At 38.1% G+C, this 12,978-nt stretch overlaps 3 protein-coding genes across 3 annotated transcripts in view; all 3 read left to right on the top strand.

Annotated features, from left to right (window-relative positions):
- LOC143518488 (uncharacterized) overlaps window positions 1–4,826 on the top strand; it is a 52,877-nt gene extending 48,051 nt beyond the window's left edge. The window contains exons 13-14 of the mRNA XM_077010981.1: window positions 3,801–4,001; window positions 4,128–4,826. Coding sequence (XP_076867096.1) covers window positions 3,801–4,001; window positions 4,128–4,351 — 425 coding nt within the window. The 3' untranslated portion in view covers window positions 4,352–4,826. The remainder of the gene's footprint in view (window positions 1–3,800; window positions 4,002–4,127) is intronic.
- A 675-nt stretch (window positions 4,827–5,501) lies between these two features.
- LOC143518325 (uncharacterized) lies at window positions 5,502–8,997 on the top strand. Its single transcript, XM_077010763.1, has 5 exons — window positions 5,502–6,127; window positions 6,423–6,474; window positions 6,983–7,183; window positions 7,296–7,489; window positions 8,851–8,997. The coding sequence occupies exons 3-5, from the start codon at window positions 6,997–6,999 to the stop codon at window positions 8,995–8,997; spliced, it is 528 nt and encodes a 175-aa protein (XP_076866878.1). The 5' UTR covers window positions 5,502–6,127; window positions 6,423–6,474; window positions 6,983–6,996.
- The window catches only part of LOC143518491 (GTPase IMAP family member 7-like), a 45,789-nt gene continuing 40,696 nt past the window's right edge, over window positions 7,886–12,978 (top strand). The window contains exon 1 of the mRNA XM_077010987.1: window positions 7,886–7,910. The gene's annotated coding sequence lies outside the window, so the exon portion shown is untranslated. The remainder of the gene's footprint in view (window positions 7,911–12,978) is intronic.

Consider the following 12,978-nt stretch of genomic DNA (forward strand, 5'->3'; position numbering starts at 1 on the left):
TTAGCTTGGTTGGCTATGGGTGTGTACCGGGTGTGTCGCATACTTAGCATATTTGGACACTGGAATGTTGGACTGCACATACCTTGGACAAAGTGGAATAACTTTGCAATGCTTTCATGGATTTGCTCCATTTTTTCTGTGTTGTTAGAAAAGACCCTAGCGAAATTTATTGTAATTTCTGATATCAGATTTGAATAACTATGTGAATATACATTCCAGTCATGTTCAAGTTCAAGTCAGCATTTTTGACATTACTGGCATATTAGCATCTGTAATAGAGGCTCTAAAATAAACCAAATTATGTGAATATGATTTTGAAGTGTATCAATATGTTCCACCAACTGTCTACTTCAGTTTGAGCCATGAATGATAATTTTCCTATATGCACAACTTGAGATATCTAGTTTTAAAATGAACTATGTAAGAAATGTTAAAAATGGCCACTGGGCTAGTGAAAGTGCAGCATAGAGTTAAAGATTGGCGAGGGTGCTTTTAGTCACTATGGCCCAAAGCTCTGGAATTCTCTTCCTGAAGAGCTCAGAGGCATTTCATCCCTGAATAGTTTCAAGAACAGTCTAAAAACATTCCTGTTTAGATCTGCTTTTAGTTAAGAAACTCAATCTTATTTTCCTTATTACATTATGTTGTCTATTATTTTATAATTTGTCACTTTATTTCATTGTGTTTGTTTCCTTTTTATATTATCATCTTTAACATTAACATTTCTTTTAACATTTTCTTTTTGTCCTATCTCCTTTTAATGTTTCTTTTTATTTATACTGTAAAGCACTTTGAGTTGCATGTATGTATGAAAGGTGCTATACAAATAAACATTATTATTATTATTATTATTATTACAGACTTGTAATGTACCATATAATGTAGTTTATTCATATCAGCAATAATTCATGCCCAATACACCATCCTCACTGTAGTCTGAACAGAGTAACATAGCTTTATATAAACGCTATAAAAGATTAGACCTCAATGAAACACTTTGGATATACGGAGTGGAAAACGAAACGAAATCTAGCTCATCTTTAATATTAAAACCTGTTATAACAACATTCTTATGCTTTTAAGTACGAGTTTATATGGATCTATTTCACAAACTAAGTAAGAAACCGCTTACCCGGAGGAACAGAAAGAAATACAAGAGCAACAATGAGAAACACACAGAGCCCGTCTGAGCCTCCCGCCGCACTACGTCATGATTTCGACATGCGCACTGTAGGGGGAACAGGGGGAACTGAATTCACCGTAACACCGCGCAGAGCTCGGAGCGGTCGTTTTCTGCATGGTCCTAGCGCTAGATTTGTTGCTATTTAAATATTTGTTTTTTTAACCGTTAAAAAGTGGGGGGACATGGCTTCGTCGCTATTTAAATGTTTGGTTTTAACTGTAAAAACTGGGGGGGACCAAAACCGGCTTTTGAAAAAGTCCCGTCCCCCCCGTCCCCCCCCCAAATTACGTCCATGCGTCAATCAAAATACAACCGTCAGTGCAGCTGGACGATAGCCTGTCATTCATCCACTGTCATGCGATCTACCCACACTTCCTTCGCGATTTTTAAAAAGAAAGAAAGTTTAATAACGTTATAATATAAGACAGACAAGAGCAAATAAATAAATAAATATAATAAACAATATAGGCTCAGCCATAAGCCAACTGAAAAAGATAGGTTTTTAGATGTGCCTTGAATATAGTGATAGATGGGCAAGGACGTAACTCAAGCAGCAGACTGTTCCATAACTTTGACCCAGCCACACTAAAGGCCCTGTAACCAACAGTGCACAACTTGCTGCTAGAAACTTTGAGCAAGTGCAGCTCGGACGAGCGCAAGGTGCGTACTGGAGAGTATGTTTGAAGGAGACTACTGAGGTAGGATGGTGCACAGCCATGCAGAGATTTAAACACCAGCACAACAACCTTATACTGAATACGATACTGGACAGGGAGCCAGTGAAGATGTTCCAGAATAGGTGTAATGTGCTCCCAGGATCTGGTATGAGTCAAAACTCTCACAGCTGAGTTTTGCACATACTGAAGCCTGTTCAACAGCCGAGCCGGGAGTCCATGCAATACAGCATTGCAGTAGTCAATTCTAGAGGTCACAAATGCATGAACAATAGCCTCAGCAGCAGTAAGGGAAATAAATGGTTGGATCTTAGCATTGTTCCTTAAATGAAAAAAGGCTGTCTTACAGATGTTCTTAATGTGTTGTTAGAAAGAGAGTTGAGTCTAGAATGACTCCCAGATTTCTGATCTGAGTTGATGATGAAACAGTAAATTCAGGAATAGAGACAGCACTATTGCCAATCTTCTTGAGTGTACCTGGAGAAGCAATTAAAATAGCCTCTGTCTTGTTGGCTGGAAATCGAACCAACGACCCGCCGTTCACAAAACCAGTTCCCTACCACAGGACCATGACTGCCCTGTCAAATACCCCACACATGTCCTGTACCAACCTCACATAATGTTCTGCCACTCCTGACTTTCTCATAGAGTACCACAGTTCCTCTCTTGGCACAGTTCCTCTAGCTCCACGATGACAGCGTGCAGCTCCTTCTGACCTTCTCTGTACTTCTCCACCAGCACTCTCAAAGCAAGCGCTGCATCTGTGGTGCTCTTTCTGGCCATGGAACCGAACTGCTGCTCGCTTCTTGCAGATTAAATATTTCTAACTTATTTGTTGGATACTGCCACTAGAATAGCTAGGGAGGGGCCAGTCGTGATAAGTGGTTTATGGAAGCATAGGTGTGAATCAGTGCAGAGAGACTCTAGGCCTCAAATAATGACTCAACCTACTGTGGATTTTCGAGTAACTTAATTTGTAAGAAGAATTTAGTAGAAGAGAGTGTGTCAAGCAACAACACTTGTTATGGCAGCCCTTGGGTCGTGATGTGTCATATTTGTGTTAAGTACTTTAATACTTGAAACGTTTTCTGTTAGAAAAAGAATTTCAAATGGAAGAAGGAAAATACTCAGAGGTGAAATGCAACCCAACAAAAACAAAAAAACATAGTCCAGATGATGAGCGTAAATCTCAAATTCAAGCTCAAGAGAATCAAATGAATGAACTGCCTAAAACGAGAGAACAAAATCCAGGCGTAACTGGTGAGTATTTATTTAATATAGCAAGAACAATGTCAGCACTCTGAAGTCATTTGCTGTCTTTGATTTTGTCATGGTTGCCCCTCCCTAGCTATTTCTGTCTGTCTTTGTTTGTTTATTTCCTGGTTTTATTCCATGGGCCTTTTGTTTTCATTCTGAGTTATGCCCCTCGTTTAATTCTCCACCCTTCACTGACTCTGTGTATTTCCCTTGTTGTTTGCTGGTTATTGTTGATTTTAGCCTCTGTTCTGTTATCATCAGCCTCATGGGTTCCTGGCCTTATTTCTATTCTAACCTTTGTTGTTGTGTAAGCCTGTCATGTTTTTTATGTCTGTTTGTGTTGGTTATATGTCTATTTCGAATTGCCCTTGCCCTACGACCCTGGAGCGTTTAAATGACCACATTTGTCCTTAATGAATTAAGAAATCTTGCAAATGCTTCCACATCTATATCACTTACCGTTACCGTTACACATTTAGATCCATCAGTTTCATTTAATCACAGTAACATTATTTCATAATGATTATAAACATGTATGTGTAGCTAAACACGTAGATAAAAAAAAACTTGTTTTCAAGATTACCTCAATTAAAAGCTGCAAACTTGAATATTTGAGGTACAATGAAGTATTAATATATATCTCTGTGTGCGAGTGTTAATTTGTACCAAATGATTGTTTATTACAGGAAATAAGTACAAAATGATTGTAACTAGAAACACCCTAAGTGCTCATGAAGATTTCAAAAGAAGACTCCATGAACAAATACCAGCTCTAACAGAAGTGACTAGAGAGGAGGAATCTGATTTCATTCTGACTTTCTGCACTGTTGTTTCACGAGCTGGAACTGACATAGAAGCAGCTCTGTGTGAAATTAATCATGTATCAGGTAACGTGTTCTGTAATGATTCATAATCATGTATTAAATCTATATTTTATGTTTTTATGTTGATATTTGACATATTATGGACATTCTGCTGCTTTCAAGCCTACCTGTTTTTTTTGTTTGGTTCAGTCTCCAAGCTTGTTGTTCTAGTGGTGCTCCATCACACATTTGACCCAGACTGCACTGTACCAGACAGCAGCAGATCTGTAACCAGGGAGAACACGACCACAGTAGACTGTCTGTTCTATGAGGATCAAGGACTACTGCAGTGCCCCATAAATGATGCAGCACTATCACGAGTTACAAAGCATTTAAAATCCCAGGTTTGTTTTGTTTACTTAAAACATTTTTGATTTACAACAATGTCTTCATTAAGCAGTTGTTTGTTGATTAAACGAGAGAAATCCAGACATGTAACCAACACGAATAACGAATAAGACAGGACTAACAAACTACAAAAGAATGACAGGTGACAAAAGACTACAGGCAAATGACAACAGCGACATGAAGTAACCCATAAACAATGAAACACATGGAGGCTAGCAACACAAATCTACGTGCAATGACCAGCAACGATGAACAGAAAACAAAGGGCTTACATACACAAGGGATAACAAGGGACTCACTAGAAACAGGTGATGATAACAACAACGGGCTATGGACAAAATGAGAACACGTGAACGTGGAAACGAAAACAAAACAGCATGTGTTGAATTAAAATATGGAAGAAAAGGCATGACGACTGACAGTAACATTAAAACTCAAGATGACTTGAATAATTTTGTCTGTCCGATTTTGGATGCCTAGTTAGAGACGTAACACTGCATGTTGATGTCATTGGTAAAAAGGTCTGCAGCACATATTTCCTTGTACATTACAAGGAACACTACACTACAATACACTACAATCAGAAATCGACTGAGAGATCATCTTTCATTTAGTTTAATGCTATGAAAGGAGAAATATTCTCCAACACTGTATTTTACATTGTATTGTAATATAACATTTGAAATTTGATACTTCAAATCTAGGGGTTTTTGTGTTGTTTGGTGTTTTGCTAAGTCTTGTAATTGAATAAATTTTGTCCAAAGGTTAAATTAAATATACTGAATTTTATATAATTTATATTTATATAATTCATATAATAAGTGATTCTCATAGTAAAATATACACACACACACACACACACGTACATGAAATACTCAGACAGCAAAAGATCTGATTGTTTTTTGAGAATGTCAGGATTTATGTCCCAGATACACTATGGACTATGGAGGCATTATGGAGGATCACAGTTGTTCCTAATTATACTATACAAACACATGTAATACAACTGCTTATTTCATTAAATTCTGTGCAGCAGTAATGTAAAATTATTGATAGCGCATTGCAGCTAAATAAAAGATACAATATGATGTTTTTGATTTTGTTCTTCTTTAAACATTATTTATATTTTTGACTTTTCCATTTCTAGGTAAAATATCCAGAACCATGTAAGTCAAACTACACAATTAGTGGCAATTTTACCTTTATTGTCACCCTACAGCCCCTGACCCCTCCCCCCCCTTTGGGTATGTGTTTATGTTGTCTACGTCTAGTCCTCTGCGTCTGTGTATCTTCGTGGGTGTGGTTGTGTCCGAGTGTGTTCATCAGTCTCACCTGTGGCTCGTTTCGTCATCACTCGGGGCTTATGTGGTCTGTCTAGTGTGCGTTCGCGCAGTGTCCCGTGCTCGTCTTTGTCAGAGTCTCACACGTTTGTGTTAATGTTAGATGTGCGCTGTCTACACTATTTTTGTGTACTCAATAAAAGTAACGACAGTGTTGCAAACGAACTACGTGCCTCGTCCTTCGGCCCGCAACCAACGTTACATTTATGTTCATATTAAAACATTTATTGTTGTTTCAGTTGCCAGTAAAATAGAGATTAAGTTCCATTCATAAAGGAAACTCTAATGTCACTAATATTTCTCTCTCTCAAAAGTGGACTGAATGTGAACAGCACAGTGTGACTGCATGCTTACAGGTTGTTGTTTTTTCTAGTTCCTTCGACTTGGCTGAACAGTTGGAGCATTTGGAGCAGTTGGAGCAGTTGGCTGCAATTTGGGTCACAAACAACGTCAGCGGTGCAGGTAATCCTAATGACACCTGGGATAAACTGAAGATCTGGGAAACTATAATAGAACTAGCATGATATGGCTTATTTGGCAAGAATGGAAAAGTGGACACTAGCACTTAAACTAAATACCAAGCCCAATGTTGCATGATGAACCAGAATATGATGATTGGACACTATCCAGCAACTTTTTGACCAAAACACAAACACACACACACACACACACGTGCAAACTGTTCCTTTCCCCTGCTCCAGTGCCCCGTATAGGTTTGCATTTAGAGTCTTGCTTGAATAACAAATCCCTCTTTTAGGAGACCAAACAGGAGGAGAGTAGAACCAGTAAAGGAGCGACTGCAGTATCAGGTGAGAATGATGATTAAACATAATTATTACATAATAAGCATAACAACATTAGTGTTTTCTTACATCATTTTCCCAACTCAGGTGTACACTGATAGGCCTATAGCAGGATTGTACCGAAGTAACTGTTGATATGAAAATATACATATGAACCTTCTGGGTGTGAAATGTCATTTATTCAGCTGTTACAGGTGCCTAAAAGTGATCTGTTCAAACTTTGATTTATACACTTTAAAACCAGGCTTCTAAAAGACAAAACCTGCATGTTCTCTCATCAGCTTTGCAGTGATAATTTCTGCAAGAATGATTTGAATGTTTTAAATTATAACGCTGAGCACTATGAATGAGAGTGAGGATCGATATATAGATTAAAACAATGAGTTTTAATAGCAGCAGGATAGGGCAAGACAAAAGGCAAACATACAATATGATGGTCCAGATCATCTGAGGTTGTATGAACCACAATGAAGGAAAAAAGCATTAATTTGTACCAAATGATTGTTTATTACAGGAAATAAGTACAAAATGATTGTAACTGGAAACACCCTAAGTGCTCATAATGAGTTCAGAAGAAGACTCCATGAACAAATACCAGCTTTAACAGAAGTGTCTAGAGTGGAGGAATCTGATTTCATTCTGACTTTTTGCCCTGTTGTTTCACAAGCTGGAACTGACATAAAAGCAGCTCTGTGTGAAATTAATCATGTATCAGGTAACGTGTTCTGTAATGAAAGCCTTGTATGTATTATTTGAAATGCATATTTTTAGTTATATTGTTAGTTATGGACATTTTGTCACTATTTGTCTTTTGTTTTTTGATTCAGAATCAAAGCCTGCAGCTTTGGTGGTGCTCCATCACACATTTGACCCAGACTGCACTGTACCAGACAGCAGCAGATCTGTAACCAGGAAGAACATGACCACAGTGGACTGTCTGTTCTATGAGGATCAAAATCTACTGAATTGTCAGAGAAATGATCAAGCACTATCACGAGTTACAAAGTATCTAAAACATCAGGTGTTTTTTGTTTACCTTTTTAAAAACAAATTAACTAACACTTAAACTAAATAGCAAGCCCAGCTTTGAATTATGATGAATTGTGATGAATTATGGCTGTCTTGTATTTGAATACCAGATAAGATATGACTGAACACTGTCCCACAAATATTAGACATATCCAAAACAGACAGACACATGCAAATAGTTCCTTTCCCCTGCTCCCCAATGCCCTGTATAAGTTTGTATTTAGAGTTTTGACTGAATAACAAGTCTAACTCTTTTTTAGGAGAACAACATGGTCGAAGAAAACTGAAGAATGGAAACAGTGAAGGAGCAGCTAAAGAGAATAGAAACAGTCAAGGAACAGCTAAGGAGAATAGAAACAGTGAAGAAGCAGCTAATGAGAATAGAAACAGTGAATGAGCAACTGCAGTATCAGGTCAGAATGATGAATTCTCTAGTCTATAAGTCAGTTGACTAATCCAGTATGTGTGATTAAACATAATCTAAAAAGGTGACGGTGTTACAACAGTTTCTGCTGAAAAACTACAGAACTGAACTTACTCCTATACTAGTGTTTCCTTAAACTGTTTTCCTAACTCGGATGTGCTCTGATGCGCATAGAACTGTATCAGCATTCCTTGATAAACAAGCCCGTTTACCTATGAACCTTGTGGGTGTAAAATGTCATTTATTCAGCTAACTGCCTAAAAGTGATCTGTGTAAGTTCTAACATGTATGATTTAGGCACCTTAAAATCAGGCTCCTAAAGAATAAACCTACATGTTCTCTCTTTAGCTTTGGACTGCAGTGGTTATTTCTACAAGAATGAGTTGAGTGTTTTAAATTGTAACATACTGAGTCCTCAGAATGAGAATGAGGATCCATATACAGATTATAACAATAAGTTGTAAACCCAAAACATGCTTAGTAGTATGGCAGTACTGCTTGGTAGTAGGAAACGTAAAGTAACACAACATTAGAATATTGAAGTTCTCCATTATACTTTGGAGAAATAATGAGGATTTATGTGTAAGTTTTTTGTCATGAGAGTTGAACTAACATTTGAGTGAAGGTGCCCTCTAGTGGTCGGCAGGGTCATAGACAGCTCCCAGTCAATGTGACGCATCATCTGTCTGTTAACTGCCTTCTGAATAACGTGTTCTGTGTTATAATGAATGGAGAGACTCCAAACTCAGCAGCACCACGTGGTGAGAAACAGTATGGAGGGACTTCCTCCACAGAGTGGGATTAGTGATGCATTTGGTGTGTCCCTAAATGTACCTCAGAATGTAATTATTTTAAAATGTGTAAAATGGTCCACATTTTGTCAATAACAGTGCAGAATCCGGCCTGTCTGGTGCTGGTTCCTGTACTAGAACCATGAGGTCCAGGCAGTTGTGAACACATGGGGGAACAGGTTTAACTGTCTCAACATTAATGAGAGTGGAGATCACACTCAGGTCTCAGAGCTGCTAGAGAAGATTGAGAAGCTGTTGGCAGGAGACAAGACAAAGTTAGTATAACGAAATATATGGTGTCTATAAGGTTTCATGTGAAAGCAATCTAATGTATTATTAATGTATTTAGCAAGATATTTAGACTAGTATCATTTACATGAGAATGTGTCATGTACAACTACGGGTTTGTATTTACAGCTAATACATATTTAGTTAATTAATATTTGCTAAAACCATACAGCATCTTACACAGTTAGACAATTCCCATGTCACCAGTTCAGTTTGCTTAAGTGCTTATCACTAATGGCTAAAATATATGTACAAATAACGCTTTATGTTGCTTGTTTACAGTTATAATACATTATAATACAGAAATAAAGGGTCACATTCATAACTTGGTGAACATATCTACCTTGTGCATGTTTGCAGTGTTCTCTCTCATGCTCGTGTGATCTCTTGTACTGGTTACGTGAATGGCATATTTCTTGGGATGAAACCTACATATGTCATTACATTTATTGCATGTATTTATTGCAGTTTATCAACTGTTTTTCTTATCAAGTAGTCTCTCATCATGGATATTTTGCATAATCTAGAGGATAACATGCACTTCTTGAAAGGAAGGTGTTATATTGATTAGAAATATATATTTGAGACTGTGGTGATTCTTGCCTTTTTGGCTTTATGTAACTGCACGAGAACTCAGTCAACTGCAATAAAGAAAACATCTCACTAAGCTATTTCTCAATTAATTCTGGTGTTATTTTTTTTCTTTTCAACATATAGAAAGTCGTATCCCAAATAAGACAAGTAATGAGGTCCAACCCAATGATAGACAGAGTAACAACTGGGCTTAGAAATGGGTGTGGTTTTGTTTTTTGTTTTTAAATCACACAGGTAATCATTTTGCATTATGGAGCATTTTGCAGATCAGAATCGGGGGCATTTTGCAGATCAAATTACTTTTTCTACCTCCACATCATGTAGTCACTTGTGTACATCACAAAAGCAATTTCTCATTCATTTTGAACAAATAATAATATATTTTTATGCATCGATTAGACTTTTTGGTAAATTTCTCCTGAATTGATGACTGGATGAATCGTGACTCACTGATGAGGCGGAGTCTATGAAGCTTTAGATCAACCAATGAATGACCAGCTCTAAAATTATTCAGAGGTGCAGTATTAACCTTCAACTGACAAAACATATAGACAGATGACTGCTGATTGTCATGGATGCAGTGTACGAGGACGTCACAGAAGAAGCCTGCTTCTGGACGAGACATTCCAAAAGATTCTTTCCACACAAGAGTAGAAGTCTGCGGTGAAATGGATGAGAATCTGTGGTCTAACAGACAGTTATTTTGGGAGGTGTAGTCAGATTGCACTGTAATTTTACATAACAGCATTACTTATACAGTAATGTATACATTACTTATTAGGGCTGACCTGCAATAGTCGCTGATTCGACTATAGTCGACTATACCCCCTAGTCAACTATGAACGCTGACTTTGCTATGAACGTTGCTTTGTTAACTTAGTGTAGTATATTTTGTTTGTTACTTTTCTTTGGTGCCGTCTACTGCTCCTTTCCTTGGTTGGTTATGGTTAATCGTGTATTTTTGTACGTACGTGTCTGTTCAGTGTTTTGCTGCGTAGAAAGGGCTCTTCTACCCATTACCACTCTGCAGTAAAGAGTTTTCTTGCGTATCCGTCTGGTTTTCGCGTTCTTCTTTAATTTCATCTTGCCCACTACGCACATGCTACTACCCCACACCCCAAATCTAGACCCATGACATCGTGGGGTCGTAACAGACGTAATCTAGACTAACAATAGAAACCAATACAAAGCGAAATATACTACAAATTGCACAAATACTAAATGCGATGCCATTCGCTCGCAGAAGTTTAAATGACGCTGATGGCGTGTAGGAACATTCACTGATAACCATACATCTATAATAATAAACCCTTTAAATTTAGTGCTGTCGTTAACGATCTACCACTGTAGATTCACGTACCCTCCTGTGGTAGAGTGAGCCAGTAGCGGTATGGAGGCACTTGGGAATAAAGTCTCAGAGGACTCAGGACTCCGTTTCTTTCTTTTCGCACACTTTATTTTCTTTATAAACAACTACAAAGTCAACAGCGTCAGGCCCGACGCAACGCCATAGTCAAGGTGCTCCCCCCTTGCGGGTTCTCTTGCACGCCTTTTAAATCATAGGCCCCTCCCCCAGCAGGTGCGGGTCACGCCTCCTCTCTCCCGACTCCGGTAATCTAAAATCACAGCACCTTCACACAACAATCACACATACGCTCAGAGGCGGACGAAGTACTCAATTTCATTACTTGAGTCAAAGTACAGATACCACTGGTCAAATGCTACTCCGATACAAGTGAAAGTTGCATGTTCAAAATCTTACTTAAGTGAAAGTACTGAAGTACTTGCTTTTAAAAATACTTAAGTATTAAAGTACACCTTCCGTCACATTTGTAAAAAAGTTATAGTTTAAAAGTATTATACATCCTACCAAATCCTCTTTGGGCATAATATTCATACTTTGATAATAATCCATAAGGCATATTCCAATGATGTACATCATTCAGGTAGTGGTAGCAGAAAAGTTTAACCTACACTTTAGTTTAAGGAACAAAAACATTTTCTAAAACCACAATTCACTGATTAGCCTAGCCTAACCTGTTTAAGCAAATTATGTTACCATATTAAAAGTCAATAATAAAATGACGGTTTTCTCTCTTTGCTAGTTAGGTATTCAGTCATCCAATACAACATTATGCTACAGTCAATATAAACAAAGACAAAGTAAAATTAGCAGTGTGGCATCTTGGTAGTCTAACCTTGCTACAACCTTTTGCAGTATGGCTAAAGCACACCAACTCCATGGCACCCAGCATGCTAACAAACTCTTTTCAAACTAGAAATCACAGCCACATTAGAATTATTGACATTAATTCTACACTGACATTAGAATGGAAACATTATTTGACAAGATTCGATTAACCCACACGGTTTCCCTTATTGATGTTTCCGTAGTTTGAATTACTTGCCAATATAATGTTAACATTATTTATAGTGATCCTAGCAGACCTAGCAGTGGAGTGAGCAGGCAAAGTCATTTCACTAGCCTTACTGCAAAGCTCCTCTGACTACATAGTCACTTAACAAAACATTTAGGCTGCATACCGTAATATACTTCCTCAGGTGGGAGGGTGAATTTTGGTATGCAGTGATATAGTTTGTTTTTGGCAAACAAAGCATGCATTTAAAACGATAGGAATGATTCATCCGTTCAGAAAACTGGAACATTTTGTCGAGATACGGCCATGGGTGCAAAAGAGCATGCCAGGGTTGCCAGCTCTCACGCATTGAGCGTGAGACACACGCATTTGACCGTTTTCACACGCTCTCACGCCACAGTTCCGATATCTCACGCCGAAAAAAAATCTAGTTTATTTACCTCTGATCTATATCAACCACCGGCGATTGTGATATAATACTTAATTTGTGTCCATTTTTCACCGCCCCGGTAACGTTCGCCACCCCCCAATCAACAATTTACACTCGCCACCAAGTCCAGGTTCAAATCTCCCTCCAAGCGATCTTGAAAAGTTGGCAACCCTGGCATGCTCCATCACCGCCGTCTCCGCTCATGTTGCTGTTATTTAGGAAAATAACGACTAGCGACACCGAACTTGATTTTACACCTCACAGACACATCCTTGATTGCTGATAGGCTGTCACCTGTGAAAATACTATCGGGGGAGGGGAGGAGAGTTGTGTGTGGAAGTAACGAGTAACGAGAGCTGGACAGAAATGTAGTGGAGTGATAAGTACTGTATTTGTTATTCAACTGTAGTGAAGTGAAAGTCATAAGTATTTTAAAAAAAATCAACTTAAGTAAAGTACAAATACTCAAGAACTGTACTTAAGTACAGTACTTAAGTAAATGTACTTCGTTACTGCCCACCTCTGCATACGCTCCACACATTTGACGGCCGTCATCATACATTCAATACCCATGCA

The sequence above is a fragment of the Brachyhypopomus gauderio genome, chromosome 7 (assembly GCF_052324685.1).
Source record: "Brachyhypopomus gauderio isolate BG-103 chromosome 7, BGAUD_0.2, whole genome shotgun sequence".
Taxonomy (NCBI): domain Eukaryota; kingdom Metazoa; phylum Chordata; class Actinopteri; order Gymnotiformes; family Hypopomidae; genus Brachyhypopomus; species Brachyhypopomus gauderio.